Source organism: Chlorocebus sabaeus, chromosome 2 (genome assembly GCF_047675955.1).
Source record: "Chlorocebus sabaeus isolate Y175 chromosome 2, mChlSab1.0.hap1, whole genome shotgun sequence".
Classification (NCBI taxonomy): domain Eukaryota; kingdom Metazoa; phylum Chordata; class Mammalia; order Primates; family Cercopithecidae; genus Chlorocebus; species Chlorocebus sabaeus.
The window spans coordinates 10569980-10595442 of record NC_132905.1 but is presented as its reverse complement, the minus strand read 5'-3'; the positions used below and the strand labels follow the sequence as shown (position 1 = coordinate 10595442).

Sequence of the window (25463 nt, the reverse complement as noted above, 5' to 3'; positions counted from 1 at the left end):
GCACACACACACAGGCACACACACACACAGGCACACACACACACAGGCACACACACAGGCACACACACACACACAGGCACACACACAGGCACACACACACAGGCACACACACAGGCACACACACACACACACAGGCGCACACACACAGGCACACACAGGCACACACACACACAGGCACACACGCAGGCACACACACAGGCGCACACACACACAGGCACACACACACAGGCACACACAAGGCACACACACACAGGCACACACACACACACAGGCACACACACACAGGCACACACAGGCACACACACAGGCGCACACACACACACAGGCACACACACACACAGGCACACACACAGGCACACACACACAGGCGCACACACACACAGGCACACACACACAGGCACACACACAGGCACACACAAGGCACACACACAGGTGCACACACACACACAGGCACACACAGGCACACACAGGCACACACACACAGGCACACACACACACAGGCACACACACAGGCACACACACACAGGCACACACAGGCGCGCACACACACAGGCACACACAGGCACACACACAGCCACACACACAGGCGCGCACACACAGGCACACACACACAGGCACACACACACAGGTACACACACACAGGCACACACAGGCACACACACAGGCACACACACACAGGCACACACAGGCACACACACAGGCACACACACAGAGGCACACACAGGCACACACACACAGGCACACACAGGCACACACACAGGCACACACACACAGGAACACACACAGGCACACACACAAGCACACACACACAGGTGCACACACACAGGCACACACAGGCACACACACAGGCACACACACAGGCACACACACAGGTGCACACACACAGGCACACACACAGGCACACACACACACAGGCACACACACAGGCACACACACATAGGCACACACACACAGGCGCACACAGGCACACACACAGGCACACACACACAGGCACACACACAGGCACACACACGCACACACAGGCACAGGCACACACACACAGGCACACACACAGGCGCACACACACACAGGCACACACACACACAGGCACACACACAGGCACACACACACATACACAGGCGTGCACACACAGGCACACAAAGGCACACACACACACAGGCACACACACACAGGCACACACGGGCACACACACACACAGGCACATACAGGCACACACAGGCACACACAGACACAGGCACACACACAAGCACACACAGGCACACACACACAGGCACACACATAGGCACACACATGCACACACACAGGCACACACACAGGCACACACACAAGCACACACACAGGCACACACAGGCGCACACACACAGGCACACACACACACAGGCACACACACACAGGCGCACACACAGGCACACACAGGCACACACACACAGGCGCACACACAGGCACACACACACACAGGCACACACACATACACAGGCGTGCACACACAGGCACACACACAGGCACACACGGGCACACACACAGGCACACACACAGGCACACACACACAGGCACACACACACAGACACACACAGGCACACACACAGGCACACACACACAGGCACACACACACAGGCACACACAGGCACACACACAGGCGCACACACACACAGGCACACACACACAGGCACACAGGTGCACACACACAGGCACACACAGGCACACACACACAGGCACGCACACACACAGGCACACACAGGCACGCACACACAGGCACGCACACACAGGCGCACACACACAGGCACACACACACACACAGGCACACACACAGGCACACACACGCACACACAGGCACACACACACAGGCACACACACAGGCACACACACACAGGCACACACATACACAGGCGTGCACACACAGGCACACACACAGGCACACACACAGGCACACACGGGCACACACACACACAGGCACACAGGCACACACACAGGCGCACACACACAGGCACACACACAGGCGCACACACACAAGCACACACACACAGGCACACACACACACAGGCACACACATAGGCACACACACACAGGCACACACACAGGCACACACACACAGGCACACACAGGCACACACACAGGCACACACACAGGCACACACACACAGGCACACACACAGGCACACACACACAGGCACACACAGGCACACACACGCACACACACACAGACACACACACAGGCACACACACACACAGGCACACACACACAGGCACACACACACAGGCACACAGGCACACACAGGCACACACAGGCACACACACACGCACACACACAGACACACACACAGGCACACACACACACAGGCACACACACACAGGCACACACAGGCACACACACACACAGGCACACACACACACAGGCACACACACACACAGGCACACACACACACAGGCACACACACACAGCCTTTGAAGTGAGAGACATGCATTGGAATTTTGCCTCTGCCACCTACAGCCTGAACCACAACGGGTAAAGCTGTTTGGACTCTCAAATCCTCAGTTTCCCAGCTCCTCAAGTACAGGATCACATCTGACCTTCCTCATTAACACTGAATCACTTCAATTTAAGCAACGCCTGCATATATGAGTGCTTACTAAAATATTATCTGTTGAGGCCAGCGTGGTGGCTCACTCCTGTAATCCCAACACTTTGGGAGGCTTAGGCAGGTGGATCACTTGAGGCCAGGAGTTCAAGACCAGCCTGGCCAACATGGTGAAACCCCGTCTCTACTAAAAATACAAAAATTAACCGGGCGTGGTGGTGCACACCTGTAATCCCAGCTACTCAGGAGGCTGAGGCAGGAGAATTGCTTGAACCCAGGAGCCAGAGGTTGCAGTGAGCTGAGATTGCACCATTACACTCCATCCTGGGCAACAGAGTGAGACTCCATCTCAAACTTTAAAAAAAAAAAAAAAATTGTTGAAATGATAAAATAGAATCTTAACTTTTCCAGTTATTTTATAGGCTGTGATAATCAAACATGTGACAACATTAAGCACCCTGGTAGAGGCATGATTTGCCAGGTGGCTCTCACATCCCCCGCCTCCCACAATACGACGAGATGGCAAGGCACTTTACCTCTGCATTATGCTCCCCAAAACCCATAATTCCAAACCATCATGAGAAAACATCAGACAAACCCAGATTGGCAGACATTCTACAAAACACCAGCGAGTACTTCTCAACACTGTCCACGGCACGAAAAACAAGGAAAATCTAAGAAATGGTCACAGACCAGAGAAGACTACAGAGGCATGATGACTGAATGCAAGGTAGGATCCTGGGACAGAAAAACAATCCCACCATTAATGGGAAAACTAGGGAATTCTAAATAAAGTAATATACCAGTGTTAATTTCTTAGTGTTGACAGATGCATTGTGCTTATGTAACATGGTAGCACTAGGGCCAGCTGGGCGCAGGGTTGGAACTTAGGTTGGAATTCGGGAACTCTCTGCAATCTTTTTTTTTTTTTTTTTTTTTTTGAGGCGGAGTCTCGCTCTGTCGCCCAGGCTGGAGTGCTGTGGCCGGATCTCAGCTCACTGCAAGCTCCGCCTCCCAGGTTCACGCCATTCTCCTGCCTCAAGACTCCCGAGTAGCTGGGACTACAGGCGCCCGCCACCTCGCCCGGCTAGATTTTTGTATTTTTTAGTAGAGACGGGGTTTCACCGGGTTAGCCAGGATGGTCTTGATCTCCTGTCCTCGTGATCCACCCGTCTCGGCCTCCCAAAGTGCTGGGATTACAGGCTTGAGCCACCGCGCCCGGCTCTCTGCAATCTCTTTACAACTGTTTTGTGAATATAAAATTATTCCAGGCTGGGCGCAGTGGCTCATGCCTGTAATCCCAGCACTTTGAGAGGCCAAAGGCAGGAGGATCACTCGAGGTCAGCAATTCGAGACAAGCCCGGCCAACATGGTGAAACCCTGTCTCTACTAAAAGTGTAAAACTTAGCCAGATGTGATGGCGCCTGTAGTCCCCTCTACTTGAGAGGCTGAAGCATGAGAATCGCTTGAACCCAGGAGGTGGAGGTTGCAGTGAGTCAAGATCGAGCCACTGCACTCCAGCCTGGGTGACAGGGCAAGACTAAAATTAAAAAAAAAAAAAAAAAAAAAAATCCAAAATAAAAAAGTTTTTTTAAAAAAGTGTGTATATAGGCTGTGCGCAGTGGCTCACGCCTATAATCCCAGCACTTTGGGAGGCCAAGGCAGGAGGATCACAAAGTCAGGAGTTCGAGACCAGCCTGGCCAACATGGTGAAACCCCGTCTCTACTAAAAATACAAAAATTAGCCAGGCATAGTGGCGGGCGCCTGTAATCCCAGCTACTTGGGAGGCTGAGGCAGGAGAATTGCTTGAACCCAAGAGGCAGAGGTTGCAGTGAGCCAAGATTGTGCCACTGCACTCCAGCCTGGGCGACAGACTCCATCTCGGGAGGATGGGGGCGGTGTTGGGGGAAAGTGTGTGTATAAAAACGTTTTGCGAGCTATAAAATGCAGCCGAGGTGACCTTCCTGTGGCCTCCTGGTCCTCTAATGACCTCTGGCCTGTTGCCACCTCTGCAGCCTGCCAATCCGATTTGCCTAAAGCTAATTCACTGAATAATCAAATATCAAATGATCATTTCACTGACTTTTCCAATCGTGTTTTTAACACCTTTAACAGCTTTTTTAAAAGCAAGAATATTTTAACAGCTTTAACAGAAAAGTACAATTTTGATTGCTGATTATGAAATGCAATTGTCTGAATAGTACCTAACCAAAGCTGATATGCTCTCTGAGAAGCTGCTGGAATAATCCTGAACACGCTAGACAGTTGGCAAAATTTAAATCAATACAAACTAAAATATTCCCTTATGAAGTGTTACTTTTTCCAACCAAAATTCTAACTTTTTTTTATTTTTTTGAGACGGAGTTTCACTCTTGTTGCCCAGGCTGGAGTGCAATGGCCCAGTCTCAGCTCACTGCAACCTCCGCTCCCAGGTTGAAGTGATTCTCCTGCCTCAGCCTCCTGAGCAGCTGAGATTATAGGCATCCGCCACCATGCCCGGCTAATTTTTGTATTTTTAGTAAAGACAGGGTTTTACTATGTTGGTCAGCATGGTCTCAAACTCCTGACCTCAAGGCAATGCCTGCCTTGAACTCCCAAAGTGCTGGGATTACAGGCGTGAGCCACTGTACCCAGCCTCCAACATTCTTTATACAGTAGGGTAGGTTTGGCTATTCACATTCTTTCAAAATTTTTTTTTTTTTTTTTTTTTTTTTTAGACAGAGTCTTGCTCTGTCGCCAGTGGTGTGATCTCGGCTCATTGCAATCTCTGCCTCCCGGGTTCAAGCGATTCTCCTGCCTCCACCTCCCAAGTAGCTGGGACCACAGGCGCCTGCCACCACACCCAGCTAATTTTTGTATTTTTAGTAGAGACAGGGTTTCACCATGTTTTCCAGGATGGTCTCCATCTCTTGACCTTGTGATCCGCCTGCCTCGGCCTCCCAAAGTGCTGGGATTACAGGCGTGAGCCACCACACCCAGCCTTCAAATGCTATTGAATAATGTGTTATATTTCATTTATTAGGCAAATTTTAGTTCTTTTTTGTCAATTTCACCAACGGCCTATCAGCCTTGTTTTTGTTTTTCTAAAAATGAACATTTCTAATTAAGTTTAATTTACATAATTTTATTTATTACGCTATTTCTCCAGCTCCTACGACGTACTGGGCAGAATGTCGGGTGCTTGGCAGAGAGTTACGAACCAAACCGAAGTCATCCTTGACCTCCAGGAATTAGTGGTTTACCAAGGGCTGAGGGCAAATAAACGGGGGCTCACAGCCCCGCAAGTACCAGGAAAGTGGGAGTGCTTCGGGATCAGGCAGGAGAGGAGGCCCTACATGTGCGGGCAGCCACAGCTAAAAAAGAACTGCCAGCTGAGATCTGAAAACTGAAGAGAAGTAACTTTTTTATTGTTATTTTTGACATGGAGTCTCATTTTGTCTGGCATCACTTGAGGTCAGGAGTCTGAAACCAGCCTGGCCAACATGGTGAAACCCTGTCTCTACTAAAAATACAAAAATTAGCCAGGCGTGGTGGCGCACGCCTGTAATCTCAGCTGCTCGGGAAGCTGAGACAGGAGAACCTCTTCAACCTGGGAGGCAGAGGTTGCAGTGAGCCAAGATCACGCCACTGCACTCCAGCCTGGGTGACACAGCGAGACTCAGTCTCGAAAAAAAGAAAAAAAGAAAACCCAAAGCCCATCATTGTTTGAACCCACAAGATTCAAATCTACTTTCAACAAGGAGGGGACCAGCCACCCTAAAATAAGATTTTTAGAGCATTTCTAATATTGTGGGATTCACATTATTGCAAATTGGGTACATACTGTGGAACTCTAACAAGCCTCTAATTCACAACTTCAGATTTGCACAATTCAGATTTGCAGAAAATAAGACCTCACCGTGTCAGCTAAAGTCCAAACACCGAATGCTACTTCTCAAGGTCTTTCAGCTTCTCAACTCCAGGTGTCTTCTGTATTGTAGATGAAACGAGGTCATTGCGCCGGTTACGACTTATGACTATTTGCTTTATATTAAGAATCAACAAAAATCAGGGCCAGGCACAAGCCTATAATCCCAGCACTTTGGGAGGCCGAGACGGGCGGATCACGAGGTCAGGAGATCGAGACCATCTTGGCTAACACGGTGAAACCCCGTCTTTACTAAAAAAAACACAAAAAACTAGCCGGGCATGATGGCGGGCGCCTGTAGTCCCAGCTACTCGGGAGGCTGAGGCAGGAGAATGGCGTAAACCTGGGAGGCGGAGCTTGCAGTGAGCTGAGATCCGGCCACTGCACTCCAGCCTGGGCAACACAGCCAGACTCCGTCTCAAAAAAAAAAAAAAGAATAAACAAAAATCAGTAAGAGTCACTAGAGTGTTTCACTCTTTTTTTTTTTTTTTTTTTTTTTGAGACGGAGTTTCACTCTTGTTGCCCAGGCTGGAATGCAATGATGTGATCTCGGCTCACTGCAGCCTCTGCCTCCCAGGTTTATGTAATTCTCCTGCCTCCGTCTCCGGAATAGCTGGGATTACAGGCGCCCACCATCACCCCTGGCTAATTTTTGTATTTTTAGTAGAGATGGGGTTTTGCCATGTTGGTCAGGCTGGTCTCAAACTCCTGACCTCAGGTGATCTGCCCACCATGGCCTCCCAAAGTGCTGGGATTCCAGGCGTGAGTCACCGCGCCTGACCAAGGTTTCACTTTTCAATGCGCGCTGCACTCACCTGATCACCTTCAACTCTAACTGATAGTATCAAGGACGAACCAATAAAAGTTCAACCAAAAGTTTGTCTTGCATTTGATTTTAAATATTGCATGTCCACTTCCGGTCAATGAAATGGTAGATCTTGTCATTCTGCGACTTTGCACTCTTCGTTGTCTTTTTTTTGTTTTGTTTTGTTTTGTTTCAGACAGGGTCTCACTCTGTTGTCCAAGCTGGAGTATGGTGGCACAATCATGACTCACTGCAGCCTTGGCCTCCTGGGCTCAAGCGATCCTCCTGCCTCAGCCTCCATAGTATCTGGGACTACAGGCACATGCCACCACCCCTGGCTAACTTTTTTGGTATTTTTTGTAGAGAGAGGGTCTCACTATGTTGCTTAGGCTGGTCTCAAACTCGTGGGCTCAAGCAACCCTCCCACTTCAGCCCCACAAAGTGCTGAGGTTACAGGCATGAGTCATCATGCCTGGCCTCTTCAGTGTCTTTTTATTGACCACAAGATAATGCCCAAACTTCCTTAACCAGCTCACCACCACCTCTTCAGCCTCTTCATACCCTTTGCTGGCAGAAAACTCCCTACTTAACGGCATCCCCCTCCTGATGATCCCCGGAACATGCCTTGTTGCCTTTAACCTCCTCCCAAAAGGGAAGTTCAGAGGAAACAGCAGGTGCAAACCCTCCCAGATCCTTGTGCAAGCCTGTGATTAGACAGTTCTTCTTCCAGGAAGCCCTCCCAACCCTCCTCCTGGGGGTCAGGGGCACTGACAGATGAAGGGTTCCAGAAATGGCAATCCAGTTCAACAAGGTGGGAGGAGCAGCTCCAATCAACCCCATCGGTGTCTCTACTGCATAAATATTCAGCCTCATTTGGAGTTAACATCAATGATGAAATGACCCCCAGGTCAGACACCGTGATGGAAAACACAGCTGTGCTAAGTCCAGTCACTTATATCCTCTGCTAAACCTCCCCACAACTCCCCATCACACTTAGAGCAAAAGCAAAAAATTGGGCCGGGTATGGTGGCTCACGCCTGTAATCTCAGCACTTTGGGAGGCCAAGGTGGGCAGATCACCTGAGGTCAGGGGTTCAAGACCACCTGGCCAACATGGTGAAACCTCATTTCTACTAAAAATTACAAAAATTAGCTGAGCATGGTGACACAAGCTTGTAGTCTCAGCTACTTGGGAGGCTGAGGTGGGAGAATCGCTTGAAACCAGGAGGCGGAGGTTGCAATGAGCTGAGATCGCGCCATTGCACTCCAGCCTAGGTGACGAGAGAAAAATTCCGTCTCTAAAATAAAATAAAATAAAAATTGGGCTGGGTGTGGTGGCTCACGCCTGTAATCTAAGCACTTAGGGAGGCCGAGGTGGGCAAATCATCTGATGTCAGGAGTTGAAGACCACCTGGTCAACATGGCAAAACCCCATTTCTATTAAAAATTACAAAAATTAGCCGGGCCTGGTGATGCATGCCTATAGTCCCAGCTTCTTGGGAGGCTGAGGGCAGAGAATCATTGGAACCTGGGCGGCAGGGCGGACGGCAGAGGTTGCAATGAGCTGAGATCATGCCACTGTACTCCAGTCTGGGTGACAGAGTAACACTCTGTTTCAAAAAAAAAAAAAAAAAAAAGGAGGCGTATTGTGAGTCGTAACCTCAATTTGTTCACACTTCATTCTGCTACTTTTTCCTTTTTTAAATTGAAGTATAATGCAGCCAGGTATGGTGGCTCATGCCTGTAATCCCAGTACTGTGGGAGGCTGAGGCAGGAGGATTGCTTGAGGGTAGAAGTTCAAGACCAGCCTGGTCAACAGATCATCTTTACCAAAAAAAAAGTTTTTAAAGGATTTTTGAAAATTAGGCATGGTGGTGCATGCCTGTAGTCTAAGCTACTCAGGAGGCTGAGGCAGGAGGATCACCTGAGCTCAGGAGTTGGAGGCTGCAGTGAGCTATGATCACACCACTGCACCCCAGCATCCCAGTGACAGAGTGAGACCCTCTCTGTAAAACAAATAAAAAAATTGAAGTATATATACACATATATATACTTAACATATATACAAGTATATATATATATACTTGAAGTATATATATACATATACTGAAGTATATATATACACATACACACACACACAGTGCCCAAATCATAAGTGTAGACTTCAATTTATTTTCACATAGACCAGCACCCAGACTATGAAATAAAAAGTCTGGAATCCCAAGCGAGTCTGTACCCACTTTTGTTTGCCCACCACCACCCACATAGCACACACCATCCTGACTTCCAGCAGCATAGGCTAGTGCTGCTCATTTTGGTCGTTTGCATGAGTGGAGTCATATGGAACACACTCTTTTGTGTCTGGCATCTTTTGCTCCTCATTACATTTGCAAAGTTTCTCCATATTACTTTATGATTGTAGATCATCTGTTCTTGTCACTGTGTACTGACCACTGCAAGGAGTTGCCACAATTTACTCATCCGTTCCATTCTTGGCAGGCTTTTGCACCTTTGCTATTTTTTTCTTTGTTTGTTTGTTTTGTAGACATGAGGTCTTGCTATGTTGCCCAAACTGTTCTTGAATTCCTGGGCTCAAGTGATCCTCCAACGTTGGCTTCTCAAAGTGCTGGGTTTACAGGCAAGAACCACCACGCCCAACCTATGTTATTTTAAAGTACCGAACTATCAGTATTATTGTTCATGTACTACCATTATTTCTGTACTTAACAAAATCTGTAATCAGAATAATTGACATCACATGGCACACCCAAGGAGGTATTTGTGGCATTAAAGTTGCATCTGGGCTGGGCACAGCTGCTCACGCCTGTAATCCCAGCATTTGGGAGGTCAAGGCGGGAGGTTCACTTGAGGCCAGGAGTCTGAGACTGGCCTGGCCATCATGGTGAAACCCACCTCTACTAAAAATACAAAAATTAGCCAGGTGTGGTGGCACACACCTGTAGTCCTAGCTACTCGGTAGGCTGAGGCATGAGAATCAATTGAACTTGGGAAGCAGAGGTTGCAGTGAGCTGAGATTGCGCCACTGCACTCCAGCCTGGGAGACAAAGTGAGACTCTGTCTCGAAACAAAACAAAAAACAAAATAAATAATGTTGCATCTGAATAGAAGTTCCAGAAGCCTTGTGATCTCAGTCATCCTGAGTTTCATTCCCATTTGAGGCAAATGGTGAGTTGGATCAATTTTCCTTGCTAGTCATCTTTAAGTCCCACAAGCCATACTAAGCCTGGTCCATTTCCAGAAGTGTGTTTTATTGTTTTGTTTTGTTTTGTTTTTGAGACGAAGTTTCTCTCTTGTTGCCCAGCCTGGAATGCAATGGCATAATCTCAGCTCATCACAGTCTCCGCCTCCCGGGTTCAAGTGATTCTCCTGCCTCAGCCAAACGAGTATCTGGGATTTCAGGCACACGCCACCACCCCCAGCTAATTTTGTATTTTTAGTAGAGACGGGGTTTCTCCATGTTGGTCAGGCTGATCTCAAACTCCCAACCTCAGGTGATCCACCTGTCTCGGCCTCCCAAAGTGCTGGGATTACAGATGTGAGCCACTGCGTCTGGCCCAGAAGTTCTTGATGGATCTATTTGCAAATGAGGGATAGAGGAAAGAGAAGTGGGGAGACAAGAAGGCAGGAGGAAGGGGTGAGAGAACCAGGAGGAGAGGGGAACGGCTCCAGGCTCAACCCCACCCCGCCTGGAGCCTGAGCAACTCCTTCCCTTCCTTCAGGACTGGCTTTCTCCCTTTTCCCTCCAGGGCCAAATCCTGTCTCTGAGGACTTGACTCCTCCTTCCCAGGGTAATTTACTTTCCCCTGGGCTTTCTTGCCTTATAATACAAGCCCTGCCCCTGGGGATCTCAGAGCCCAGCACCTGGGGCAAAGTGGAGAACACAAGGGCAGTGAAGGTTCCTTTTTTCTTCTTCTTCTTTTAATTAAATTGGGCTTTTGGGGCCAGGTGTGGTGGCTCACACCTGTAATCTCAGCACTTTGGGAGGCTGAGGCGGGCAGATCACTTAAGGTCAGGAGTTGGAGACCAGCCTGGCCAAGACGATGAAACTCTGTCTCTACTAAAAATACAAAAAGTAGTCAGGCGTGGTGGCGCATGTCTATAATACCAGCTACGCAGGAGGCTGAGGCAGGAGAATCGAACCCCAGGAGGCAGAGGTTGCAGTGAGCAGAGATCACTCCACTGTACTCCAGCCTGGGTGACAGCAGGGCAAGACTCTGTCAAAAACAAAAAAGGAAGGAAGGAGGGAGGGAAGGAGGGAGGGAGGGAGGGAAGGAAGGAAGGAAGGAAGGAAGGAAGGAAGGAAGGAAGGAAGGAAGGAAGGAAGGAAGGAAGGAGAAAAGAAAGGAAAGGAAAAGAAAAGAAAAGAAAAAAAAACACCTGGGCTTTTGGTGTCACTGGAAATAAAAATCCAGATAATAGTGGTGTCATTTTGCTCTGCTGTTACAATCACTAAGCACAAGGACTACACTAGGTAATGAACATAGCTCAGGGAACTTTGAATTATAAAAAATGTAAAGTTTATTAAAAGCATTACTAATAGAGTATCATATTTTCTGCAGCATTTGAAATAACACAAATGTTCCATCTTTGAAAAGTTGCTCCAACTATCAAAGTTGAATTTCAAAGCTGCTAGAACAAGGAACTGGTGAACTTGTTAACACCCATTCCACCTGGAGGTGATACTTTATAGCACTAAGTAAAATGCCCCATCATTGGTCAGTTAGTTCCATTGAGAAAAATAGCTTTGAATAATTCAGGTGTTCAATTATTGATGGTCTTCAAGAACGCACTTCTCCCCTACGATTTGGTGGAAGTGTATTGTGCTCATTGCATTCTTCATAACTAGAGACTGGTTTGGTTTCCAGTGCAACCAAATCCTCATTACCGCTTTAGCTAAATTCACACAAATAACCATTTTGCAAAACTCACCCAGCTTGGGTAATGTAGCAAGACCCCATCTCTACAAAAAAAAAAAAAAAAAAAACCACGAAAATTAGGCCGGGTGCAGTGGCTCACAGCTGTAATCCCAGCACTTCGGGAGGCCGAGGCAGCAGATCATTTGAGGTCAGGAGTTCGAGACCAGCCCAGCCAACACGGCAAAACCCTGTCTCTACTAAAAATATATAAATTAGTTGGGTGTGGTGGCATGTACCTGTAATCCCAGCTACTCAGGAGGCTGAGGTGGGAGGATCACTTGAACTGAGGAGGCAAAGACTGCAATCAGCCGAGATCACACCACTGCGCTCCAGCCTGGGTGACAAAGTGAATTCTGTCTTAAAAAAAAAAAAAAAAAAAAAAAAGGATTAGCCAGGTATGGTGGCATATACCTGTAGTTCCAGCTACTGGAGAGGCAGAGGTGGGAGAATCAATTAAACCCAGGTCAAGCCATGATCGTACCACCGTACTCCATTCTGGGAGACAGAGTGAGACTCTGTCTCAAAACAAACAAACAAACAAAAAGTTATTATTATTTTTTCCATTGAGATGGTCTTGCTCTGCTGCCCAGACTGCATGGAGTGCAGTGGTACAATCATAGCTCACTGCAGCCTCCACCTCCTGGGCTCAAGTGATCCTCCCACCTCAGCCTCCTGAGTAGCTGGAACTACAGGTTTGCACCATCAGGCTCAGATAATTTTGTTATTTTATTTTACGTACAGACAGAGGTCTCACTCTGTTGTCCAGGCTGGTCTTGAGCTCCTGGCCTCAAGCAATCCTCCCATCTTGGCCTTCCAAAGTGCTGGGTCTACAGGCATGCACCGCCATGGCCGGCTAATTTTTGTATTTTTTGTACAGGTGAGGTCTCTCCATGTTCCCCAGGCTGGTCTAAAACTCCTGGGCTCAAGCGATTCACCCTCCTCGGCCTGCCAAAGTGCTGGGGTTACAGGTGAGTACCCCACACCTGGCTAATTTTTGGATTTTTAGTAGAGACGGGGTTTCACCATGTTGGCCAGGCTGGTCTCCCGACCTCAGATGATCTGACCACCTCGGCCTCCCAAAGAGCTGGAATTACAGGATTGAGCCACCGAGCCCAGCCAGATTTTCTTTATATTAACATGTAGTGGGATTATTGCTGTTCTTGAATTTATAAATTATTTAATTGTTTTCCTTATCTAATAAGGTAAATATCAATAGCTATAACCTATATAAATAAAAACTTTTGAGGATCCTGAAAGCTTTTTAAGAGTGTAAGGGATTCTGAAACCAAAAATTTGGAGAATGGTCATTTTATGTTAACTTTTCCTACAATGAATGTTAATGGATTGGCATGAACCAAAGAATGTCTTTTCTGTGACTGATGAATGTCTCAGTTTCTCAAATGCACATAATGCCCTTTCCCTAGGATCTGTAATCTTTGATGATCTGATTATGATACTCTGCCCTCCAGCCTCCTGTACTTCCTCCACCATCACTCACTCCCATCAAAAACAAAAACAAAAACCATTCAAATACTTCAGCTCTCTTGATCCCATCCACCTTTTATTCTTCTAAAATACTCGCCACACCCAACCATCATTCTTTCTCTAAAACTCCTTTGAGGGCCAGGTGCAGTGGCTCACGTCTGTAATCCCCGTACTTTGGGAGGCCGAGGTGGGTGGATCACCTGAGGACAAGAGTTCCAGACCGGCCTAGCCAATATGGAGAAACTCCGTCTCTACTAAAAATACAAAATTAGCCAGGCGTGGTGGCACACGCCTGTAATCCCAGCTACTAGGGAGGCTGAGGCAGGAGAATCACTTGAACCCCTTTTTTTTAAGAAGGAGTTGCTCTGTCGCCCAGGCTGGAGTGCAATGGCACGATCTCACTACAACCTCCGCCTCCTGGGTTCAAACAATTCTCCCGCCTCAGCCTCCTGAGTAGCTGGGATTACAGGCGTCCGCCACCACGCCCAGCTAATTTTTTGTATTTTTAGTAGAGACAGGGTTTCACCATGTTTGACAGGCTAGTCTTGATCTCCTGACCTCAAGTGATCCGCCCACCTCAGCCTCCCAAAGTGCTGGAATTACAGGCGTGAGCCACCACACCCCACCAATTTTGAATTTAAGTTACAGGAGAAACTGTGTAGAAAAAAATGGCTTGAATGCACAAAAGCAATATCCATGATTTTTCTGGTTTCTGTTTATCTCCAGTAATTAAGTACTAAGGCATGAGGATATTTAGCTCCACTCTGACCCCCCAGAGTATTTCCCTACAGTATCCAGAGTAATCCTAAAACAGAAATCTGATCCCACCATCTGCCCAGATACATTCAAAGGCTGCCACTGTACTTAAACCAACCCCCCAGAAACAAAACAAAAAGCCCAAATTCCTACCGAGATTTAATATGGCATTCTCCAAATTTCTCCAAACTTATCCAGGTCAGTCCTTCAGCAGGGACATTTTGCACCCCCAAGGACATTGGGTTGCCTGATGACATTTTTAGTTGTCACCACTGGGGAGGGGCTGCTACTGGCATCTACTGGGTAGAGGCCAGAGATGCGGCTAAACATCCTGTGATGTCCAGGACAGCTCCCTGCACCCAACACAAAGAATTATCTGGTCCCAAAATGTTCATAATACCAAGGTTAAGACCTCTGCTCTGTAGCCACGCTGGTCTCCATTCAGGTCTTCAAATCCATGCAGCTCTTTCTGACCTGAGTCAAGCCCTGTGCTTTCTTAAAGGGTGCCCTAGGCTGGGCGCAGTGGCTCGCACCTGTAATCTCAGCACTTTGGGAGGCCAAGGCAGAAGGATCACTTGAGCCCAGGAGGTCGAGGCTGCAGTGAGCCATGACCTCCCCAGCCTAGGTGACAGAATGAGACACTGTCTCAAAAATAAAAAAAAAAAAAGGACAATTGCTTGAACCCGGGAAGTGGAGGCTGCAGTGAGCCGAGATAGCAACACTGTACTCCAGCCTGGGCAACACAGTGAGACACCGTCTCAAAAACAAACAACAACAACAAAAAAAACAAATAATGAATGGAAAAACAAACAAAAAGATTTTTTTTTTCTTTTTTGAGATGGAGTCTCACTCTGTCGCCCAGGCTGGAGTGCAGTGGCGCGATCTCGGCTCACTGCAAGCTCCGCCTCCCGGCTTCACGCCATTCTCCTGCCTCAGCCTCCCGCGTAGCTGGGACTAAAAATTTTTTTGTATTTTTAGTAGAGACGGGGTTTCACCGTGGTCTCCATCTCCTGACCTCGTGATCCTCCCGCCTCAGGCTCCCAAAGTGCTGGGATTACAGGCGTGAGTCACCGCGCCCGGCCAAGATCCTTTACCAAGGCATTAATTACATGGCCACCTCCTTTCACCCTCTAGGACCTGTTAGGACCTGTCCTGACCACCCAGCTCTCATGGGTTCTCCTAATTATTCTTAGTCTCCTGCTGATTTCCTCCCCAGCCACTACAGCAGGGACGTAACTGGTCTGTTGAACTCCCCTCCCCTCCCCTCCCCTCCCACTTTTCTTTTGTTTTGAGAGTCTTGCTGTGTCACCCAGGCTGGAGTGCAGTGGCACTCTGCAACCTCCTCCCACCAGGTTCAAGCAATTCCTGTGTCTCAGTCTCCCAAGTAGCTGGGATTACAGGCGCCCACCACAACACCCGACTAATTTTTGTAGTTTAGTAGAGACAGGGTTTTGCCATGTTGGCCAGGCTGGTTTGGAACTCCTGACCTCAAATGATCCACCCGCCTGGGTCTCCCAAAGTGCTGGGATTACAGGCATGAGCCACCGCGCCCAGCCATGATGACCTGCGTTCCATACATCTTCCACCCCCAGCAACCCCACGAAGTCAGCCCCAGGAGGGTAGGAAACGCTACCTGGTTCATGAGACACATGTCCCTGGCACCCAACCAGTACTAGCCTCGAGTGCCTGGTACTTAGTGAAAGCTCAATAAGGATGTACTGAGAAATAAAAGCAGGTGGAGAAAAGACCACCAACTTCAACCTCTCCAAAGTAGATTCCTTCGAGTCATTTGATGTTCAGCAGAAAACCGTGTTCTTTTTTAAAACATTTTTTCAGCATCTGACTTTTCCTGTGCGTGCGTATGTGTGTGTATGTGTGTGTGTGTGTGTGTATGTGTGTGTATGTGTGTGTATGTGTGTGTGTATGTGTGTGTATATGTGTGTGTGTGTATGTGTGTGTGTATATGTGTGTGTGTGTATGTGTATGTGTGTGTGTGTGTATGTGTGTGTGTGTGTATGTGTGTGTGTATGTGTGTGTGTGTGCTGTTTCATTCTCCAGGAAAACAATGAAACAGTGCTAAAATCAGCCTGTGCTAGTGTGGACTGTAAACTCTTTTATATAAGAAAGGGAGATAGAAATAGACCTGCAAATATGCCTGTATTTTCAAAAAGAAATAATGGAAAGATAAATCAAAATAATTTTTAGGCTGGGCATGGTGGCCCACGCCTGTAATCCTAGCACTTTGGGAGGCTGAGGCAGGTGGATCACCTAAGCTCAGGAGTTCAAGACCAGCCTGACCAATATGGTGAAACCCTGTCTCTACTAAAAATACAAAACTTAGCCGGGCTTGGTGGCATGTGCCTACAATCCCAGCTACTCGGGAGGCTGAGGCGGGAGAATTGCTTGAGCCTGGGAGGGGGAAGTTGCAGTAAGCCGAGATTGTGCCACTGCACTCCAGCCTGGGCTACACAGCAAGACCTGTTCTCAGGAAAAAAAAAAAAAAAAAGATCATTTTAAAAAATGGTTACCTTAGGCTGGGCGCGGTGGCTCACGCCTGTAATCCCAGCACTTTGGGAGGCCGAGGCGGGCGGATCATGAGGTCAAGAGACGGAGACCATCCTGGCGAACACAATGAAACCCCGTCTCTGTTAAAAATACAAAAAATTAGCCAGGCGTGGTGGCGGGCGCCTGTAGTCCCAGCTATTCGGAGGCTGAGGCAGGAGAATGGCGCGAACCCGGGAGGCGGAGCTTGCAGTGAGCTGAGATCACGCCACTGCACTCCAGCTTGGGCGACAGACCAAGACTCCGTCTCAAAAAAAAAAAAAAAAAAAAAAAGGTTGCAAAAGAACAGGGTGAAAGGATGAAAAGCTAGATCCCTCTGAATATACCTGGTTTTCTAATTTTGACTTTGAAACTATGTAAATGTTTTGCATAACAAAACATGAAAAAGAGCACAGCAGTGTCTAAAGATGGAAAACGATGATTCTGCGTGTGAAGGGGTTGGCATAGCCACACACAGTTTCAACAGGCTCGGTGATGCCCACTCGGTATTCCTTGAGTGGAATCTACCCAGTAGAGACCAGTGTCCACTGGGGGGCTTGATCGCTGGGCCCCACTTGCCGAGTTCCTGTTGGAGCATGTCTAGGGCAAACCTAGTAATTTGCATTTCCAACAATTTCTCAATGATTCTGCCCCTCAAGGACAATTTGAAAACTATAGGCAAACAGAACTATAAAAAGAAATTTGAGGCCGGGCACGGTGGCTCACGCCTGTAATTTCAGCACTTTGGGAGGCCAAGGCAGGTGGATCACAAGTTTAAGAGATCGAGACGATCCTGGCTAACACGGTGAAACCCCATCTCTACTAAAAATACAAAAAATTATCCAGGTGTGGTGGCGGGCGCCTGTAGTTCCAGTTACTCAGGAGGCTGAGGCAGGAGAATGGTATGAACCCGGGAGGTGGAATTTGTCACTGCACTCCAGCCTGGGAGACACAGTGAGACTGTCTCAAAAAAAAAAGAAATCTGAAAAGTTCACTGGGCAGTGATATGAGTAATAACATTGACATTGTTTTATACAGGTTAAAGCCAGGTAACCCAGCTTTTCAGAAAATCAAAAAACAAAACTCTAAAACAAAATGGCAGTATAATTCACTGAGGTTTCCTTTTTGATCATTTTTCCCTACATCAAAAAGGCCGGGAGCACAACCACCCAGGTAGGACTAAGCACCCCTTGCGCCCAAATCGCCCTGATTACCGCTTCCCATAAAAGGAACCCGGGATCCTCGGATAAACGACAGTTCCCAGGTGTGGGTCAGTACAGGTGGGATTTGGAACATCTTGGGTTTTGTTTTGGGGTTTTTTGTCTGGTTTTAAGAGACTGAGTCTCGCTCTGTCGCTCAGGCTGGAGTGCAGTGGTGCAGTCTCGGCTCACTGCAACCTCTGCCTCCTGGGTTCAAGCAACTGTCCTGTCTCAGCCTCCCTAGTAGCTGGGATTACAGGCGCCAGCCACCACACCTGGTTAATTTTTGTATTTTAGTAGAGATGGGGTTTCACTGTAATTTTGTTATTACAGATAACAAAAAGTTAAGCAGCCTTCAGGCTGTTGTCCTGCAAACATTGGGCCAACTTGAAACTCCCACTGATCAAAAATGAGAGACTTGAGGCATCGAAATGACATGCTCTCAACATATCAAGTGTATAAAGACTTGTGAGCTTGGGCGGGCGCAGTGGCTCACGCCTGTAATACCAGCGCTTTGGGAGGCTGACGTGGGCGGATCACTTGAGGTCAGGAGTTCAAGGCCAGCCTGACCAACATGGCAAAACCTGTCTCTACTAAAAATACAAAAATTAGCGGGGTGTGGTGGCGCATGGCTGTAATCCCAGCTACTTTGGAAGTTGAGGCAGAATCTCTTGAATCCAGGAGGCAGAGGTGGCAGCAAGGCGAGATCGTGCCAGTGCACTCCAGCCTGGGCAACAAAGACCCTATCTCCAAAAAAAAAGTGTGTTTTTTTTTGAGATGGAGTCTCACTCTTGTTGCCCAGGCTGCAGTGCACTGGTGCAATTTCAGCTCACTGCAACCTCTGCCTCCCAGGTTCAAGCAATTTCTCATGCTTTAGCCTCTTAACTAGGACCACAGGTGTTTACCACCACACGCAGCTAATTTTTGTATTTTTAGTAGAGATGGGGTTTCACCATGTTGGCCAGGCTGGTCTCAAACTCTTGGTTTCAAGCGATCCACCTGCCTTGGCCTTCTGAAGTGCTGGGATTACAGGCTAAGTCACGTGCTGCCTTAAGATTGTGTTTATAAGCCAGGCATGATGGCTTGATACTCGGGAGGCTGAGAGCTGCAGGATCAGTTGAGCCCAGGGGTTCAAGGCTGCAGTGAGCCGTGATTGCACCACTGCACTCCAGCCTGGGTGAAAGAGCGAGAGCACATCTCAAAAAAAAGAAAGAAAGAAAGAAAAAAGAAAGAAGACTAAAAAGTTAAATAAAACAAAATGAGAAACCAGAAACACAATAAACACTAAAACTCAAGATTGCAAAACACCAAATCTATATTTACACTTCCACATATAATAACATAACTTTAAGCTGAAATATATCATAAATAAAACAAGTAATGTCTACTGTTTGACAACTTAACAATTAAAATAAATCAAACTGGAATGAAATAAATACATAAACAAAATCCAACGAATTGTACCTCTATTATATGTACTGTTGTCTCAAAGAAAAAAAAACATATAAAACCAGTAGTATACCAATAGTTAATACTGATGGACACAAAAACATATTTTGAAGTACACAGGGCTGTAGGAAAATAATTGGTATTTTCATACATTCAGAAATGTGGTTAAAAAGAGAAATCTGAAAGCCCAAAAAATTCCAGCGTAACACAAATTGACTTGTTTTCAAATAGATTTGGTGATTCTTTTTTTTTTAAATACAGGTTTAAATTCCAGCCCTCTATTATCACATACCCCCTTTTAAGATTTATGGTTCTAGTCACAGCAAGCTCTCTGTAACACTCATTGGATTAGGCAAAGATTGAGTCAATCATCTTGCAAATGTGTTAATCTTCAAAAATAGGCTATAAAAGTGCAAAACTATGAAAACAAAAATCTAGATTCTGTACATATGGCTCAGCTTGTGAACAGGAAAAAAGGTCAATAGTGTACACTTTCCTGAAACAAAGCACTTCATTGCAATGCCAGCAGACTGATCTCAAATTACTTCTCCCTTGTAACACAGGAGCTAAGACTTCTATCAAGGAGGACATCTTACGCTGCATAATTTAAAAAGAAAAAAAAAATCTTCTAGGACTTTACCCTTGCTCTATGGAGAACAGCGAGGCCAGAAAAATGAACAGTGCAAATTTATTTTTGAAAAAGTTTCTTAATAAAATATTTTGTGGTCGCTACGCCCATGTACTAATAAACTCAGCCATGGACAGCACATTAAAGAACAAAAGTTTAAAATATCTAGGAAGCCAGCTGGTGGCCATCTTCTCTAAAACCCAAATTGCATGTGCACTGAGAAAAATGCTACTGGCTTTATAACAACCAAAAATGGGAAGATAACTGAGGTCTAGAAACAGATTTTCTCTTTCTAGACTCCCAGGAGGCTCGGCCAGCAGTTCCTTATTCAGAATCAATGTGTCTATAATCAACTCTAGTATGTCCACAGTTCACCCAAATGCCAGATACATTAAGACCACCAAATACAAACCTAAAATGTTTCCCCGAGAATTGCCCTTAAAACTGTTCCCCAGTATCTGCAATTCACAGGTATAATTTACCATTTTTGTTTTTATGTACTAATTTAGGCACCCCCCCCCCCGAATCTTCCAACCAAAGTGATTAATTTGATAGAAACAAATATAAATAACTGCACATACAGTTTCTTATGTTTACACAATGTGTGGCTGCCCTACAGGGAAAACGCTTCTCTGTAGACACACTCTCTTAAAAATCCTACGAGCCATCCCAAGACCCTCAGTCAAGGATTCTGGAGGTTCCAGGACAATCGGAGAGGCGAGGAAGAAGGTGTCTTCCCCAGCTGAGATGCTGAAAGTTGCAATAAAATGCTGCCAACTTCCAAATGGCTGACTCAATTATCTGCAGCACATATCATAGAGGGTCAATACTTCCATTAACAATTTTAAGACAACAATAGATTTCGGAGGATTCAACATAATACAAAATCATTGACAGTTTAAAAAAAAAAAAACATACATTTTAAATGAAAGAGCACAATAGCAGAAACTGCTCCAAGTGATGAGCTGTATTAGAGAAAAGGAATACACACAGTATTTGAACAAGCAGGTTTACAACTTAAGATATTTACAGATTTTTACCTGAGGTGCAAGCATTATATACTTTTCCCCCATCCCACCCCACCCCACCCAAATGATTTCTTTTCAGCAGCGCTCAAGTATGCAAAAATTCCACTTCTTATTTGGTCGATTCTAAAAAAAATATTATTCAGGGACAAAATAGAGATTTCCAGTCCCCATGTATGTAGGTTCCAACTGTTCCAACTAGTTTTTATTGCTATTTGGTACAAAAGTTAACAGAACAACTTTACGAAACTGTAGTGTTCCTTGCAGATTCCTTATATGTTTTATGTACAGTACAATCACAGCTTATTTCAGTAGCTTTCACCATTCGCTTCTCAAAGGATGAAGTAAAATTTAATTTCATGGAGAGTAAGCACTGACATCCACCAAGACCTAAGGAAAAAAACATTTTTTAAATGATTAAGATAAAAAATGAATACAGTTTAGAAAATTATTTCTTTAAAAAAGTATAATAAATAGAACCAAATTGACATAGAAATGCAATGGGTTCTGTTTGTTGTTTTTGAGATGGAGTCTCGCTCTGTCACCCAGGCTGGAGTGCAGCGGCACAATCTTGGCTCACTGCAACCTCCACCTCCCAGGTTCAAGCAATTCTCCTGCCTCAGCCTCCAAAGCAGCTGGGACTACAGGCACCCGCCACCACACCCACACACATTTTTTTGTATTTTTAGTACAGACGGGTTTCACCATGTTGGCCAGGCTGGTCTTGAACTAACTTCAAGTGATCCGCCCACCTCGGCCTCTCAAAGTGCTGGGATTACAGGTATGAACCACTGCGCCCAACCCTAGGTTCTATTTAAGTTCGACTTTTGCCATGAAAGTATCAGGAGAATAACTAATTAGATAATGCTGCAAACTTTGGAGCTACTTTTAGTAATTTAACTGAGATGACTTAACCAAGAATCAGAATTGAGTAAAAGGCAATTGCCATGCACAAGAAAATCCCAGCTACTCAGGAGGGTGCGGTGGGAGGACTGCTTGAGCCCAGGAGTTTGAGGCTGCAGTGAGCCAAGATCGCGCCACTGCACTCCAGACCCTGTCTCAAACAAACAAAACCAGTATGTGAGCTGGTCCTTTGGATCAGAAAGAAGAGGTTGAAAAGCAAAGACAGTGCAGGCAGGCAGTTCTCCAGGTGAAGGAAACACAAGCAGAGAAGTTCCGAGCTCCAGAGAGACACCAGCTCCAGATAAAGGAGCGTGGCCGTTTGCTACTACTTATCAGTTGTAATGGATGTTGCAAGTAACCTGCTACTAAAATCTGCTCCGTATAATTCATAAGTTATTTTTTATGTTTTAATATAGAGTGGACTGAATCTTAATCCTGTGATGACAAAGCTTTACTCCCTCGTGTTCTTCAGCTATTATCCTAAGTAGGAGAAAAGGCTGCAGAACCGCATAAGGCTCATGTTGCCCAGGGAGAACGTCATCTCGGTTCCCATGTGAGTCCCAGTGAAAATATGACAGAAATTCCATCCTGGACCACGAGCATCTTCATCTTTGTATCCTAGCAGCCAGCAGGCACTCGGTAAAGAGGCTGCTCGATGAATATACAGTGATGGTTTTACGAGACAAGAGTTATCTGAGAAATAACTAAATCTGCCCGTGAGCCCCAAGCTTTCCATTTAATCTTATTGTTGAATGAGTCATAGTATAACCTGTACACAGACATCACACCTTCTGCTCAAGCGAATTAACTAAATATAAACTAACAAAACCAACACATATAATTCTGATACTACTACTTGAGCCTTATGGGACGGGAGTGCACTACCATCAGACCGTTAACATGTGAACCGCATGCTCACATACTTGCTCCTGTCCCAGTTCTCCTCCAACAGATAAGGACTTGCCAAGTCTTTGAAGGAGCTCTTAACCTAGAACATGGGCACAGAACCTGGATCTTTGCAGACCTAGGGCAAAAACCAGGCTCCTGCCTCTCACAGGCAAGAGGGAGGCTTTGAGCAAACTGCATAATCCACGCCTTGGTCTCATCTGAAAAGCATGCACAATACCTCCTAATGCTAGGTCACCAACTTTTCCTGTAAAGGGCCAGATGGTAAATAGTTTCAGCTTTGCAGGCCACATGGTCTGTCACAGCTGCCCGACTTTGCTGCTGCAGCAAGGAGGTAGCTACAGACCGTATGTTAACAGATGGGCATGGTCATGTTCCAATAAAACTTTATTGATGACGATGGGTGAAAAGCTAGTTTGCTCATCCCTTACCCTAAGCCCTCTGCTGCAACAGAATGAAATGAAATCTTGATTATAAAACACTTCATTCAATGCCTAGCACAAAATAAATGCTCAGTAAATTCCAGTCACCATGACTGTTTTGCCTACTATTTTCACTAATATCCAAAGATCCTGAGGACTCTAATTTTAAACACCTAAAAAAAATCAAAATCAAACTTAAAAACAATTTTGTTACATTATATTAGACAAGTTAACTGTTTATTTCCAATCAAGCAAACTCAATCCCCACCCCCCTCTTTTTGTTAAGACGGAGTCTTGCTCTGTCACCCAGGATAGACTGCAGTGGCGCAATCTGCAATCTGCAACCTCCGTCTCCTGCGTTGTTCAAGTGATTTTCCTGCCTCAGCTTTCTGAGTAGCTGGGACTACAGGCACCCGCCACCACACCCGGCTAATTTGTGTGTATTTTTAGTACAGACAGGGGTTTCACCATGTTGGCCAAGCTGGTCTCAAATGCTTGACCTCAGGTGATCTGCCTGCCCTGACCTATCAAATGACCACCGCACTCAGCCCATTCAGTGTTTTTATTTGAAACGTATGCTCACCTTTTTTCCCCCAAATTAGTGAATCAAGTTTTTTTGTCATTTGGTCGATAATGTGCATTCCCAATAAAATTCTCATAGTTTCTCTTTTGTACCATGCTGTTAGATAAGTGTTGATATGACACAGGCCTTTTTCCTGATTGGGGGGAAAAAAAAAGACTATTTAGAGTTAAGGTCAAACAATTAGGTAAGATGTGTATAGGTTGTTAGAAGTCAATTTTCAAAATTCCTGACACTGATAATGTAATCACAACACATAAGTCACATAGTGGCATGCGCGTTTTCAGTCACACCTGAATTGTGTTTATGACACTTGTTAGCACAAACGTGGTTGATGTCACTAAAACTAAAATTGTCTGTCACTAGAAAGAATTAAAAAGCCAGAAAAAAAATACATCACAAAATACTTGAAACCTATATGCATCATGAACCAAACTATGGAAAAGTGTTGCTTTTTAAAAAAAAATCATTTAAAAGGGGATTTGTCAGCCTGGGCAACATGGTGAGACCTCTTCTCTACTAAAAATAAAAAAGTAGCTCGGTATGGTGGCATGCACCTTTAGTCCCAGCTACTCAGGAGGCTGAGACGGAAGGACGGAAGGATTGCTTGAGCCCCGCAAGTCAAGGCTGCAGGGAGCCATGATTGCACCACTGCACTCCAACCTGGGCAACAGAGTGTGACGCTGCCTCAAAGAGGGGGCAGGGGGGAGGAAAAAAAGGAGGATCTGACTTGCAACACACAGAGCCTTTTCCCCCTTCAGGACAAAGTTTTGATTTCCGTCCATTTTAAGCACCATGGGGGGGGAAATGAACCTTTTTAACCAAAAGGCAGTAAAAACTACTATTTCATCACAATTTTTATAAAATCTACTGAACTGTGTGAAAGCAATTGTTTTTTAATTTGCTATCTCTACCGAACCAATCAGCATCAAGCAAATCTTGATAGAGTGTTGTCACCACACAGAAGTCTCAGTTTGAAACTAACACGAACTGAAATGTGTAAAACCAATTCTGTCTCCTTGGGGAGCACAAACCAGTAGAGCCTCTATCTGATAAAGGAAGGCGCTGTGGTTTGATCAAGTTCGCCAAGGGGAAGATGTCCCTGGGACACTGAGCTCCTTTTTTACACATACAGGTATGTGCCAGACACCTGTACGAAGTGACGCCACCACGACACGTTTCCATGGGGAAAACCCCAGTCATCTACGAGGTCAACAATTTACCTACGGGGGAAATAAGGCTGGTTTTAAATTTATACAGTTGTCTCTAAGTATCCGAAGGGCACTGGCTCTAGGACCACCCCCCCGCCCCTGCCCCACCACCAACAGATACCAAAATCTATGGA

At 46.2% G+C, this 25463-nt stretch overlaps 1 protein-coding gene across 3 annotated transcripts in view; it reads right to left on the bottom strand.

Annotated features, from left to right (window-relative positions):
- Positions 1–19502: 19502 nt before the first annotated feature.
- ZNF217 (zinc finger protein 217) overlaps positions 19503–25463 on the bottom strand; it is a 28150-nt gene continuing 22189 nt past the window's right edge. For 2 of the 3 annotated variants that reach the window (XM_008013762.3, XM_008013781.3), the window contains exon 5: positions 19503–21697. In XM_008013762.3, the coding sequence (XP_008011953.1) occupies positions 21549–21697 (149 nt within the window). In that variant the 3' untranslated portion in view covers positions 19503–21548. Of the gene's footprint in view, positions 21698–24121; positions 24255–25463 lie in introns of all 3 variants that reach the window. The other variant, XM_008013770.3, reaches the window with a different exon arrangement.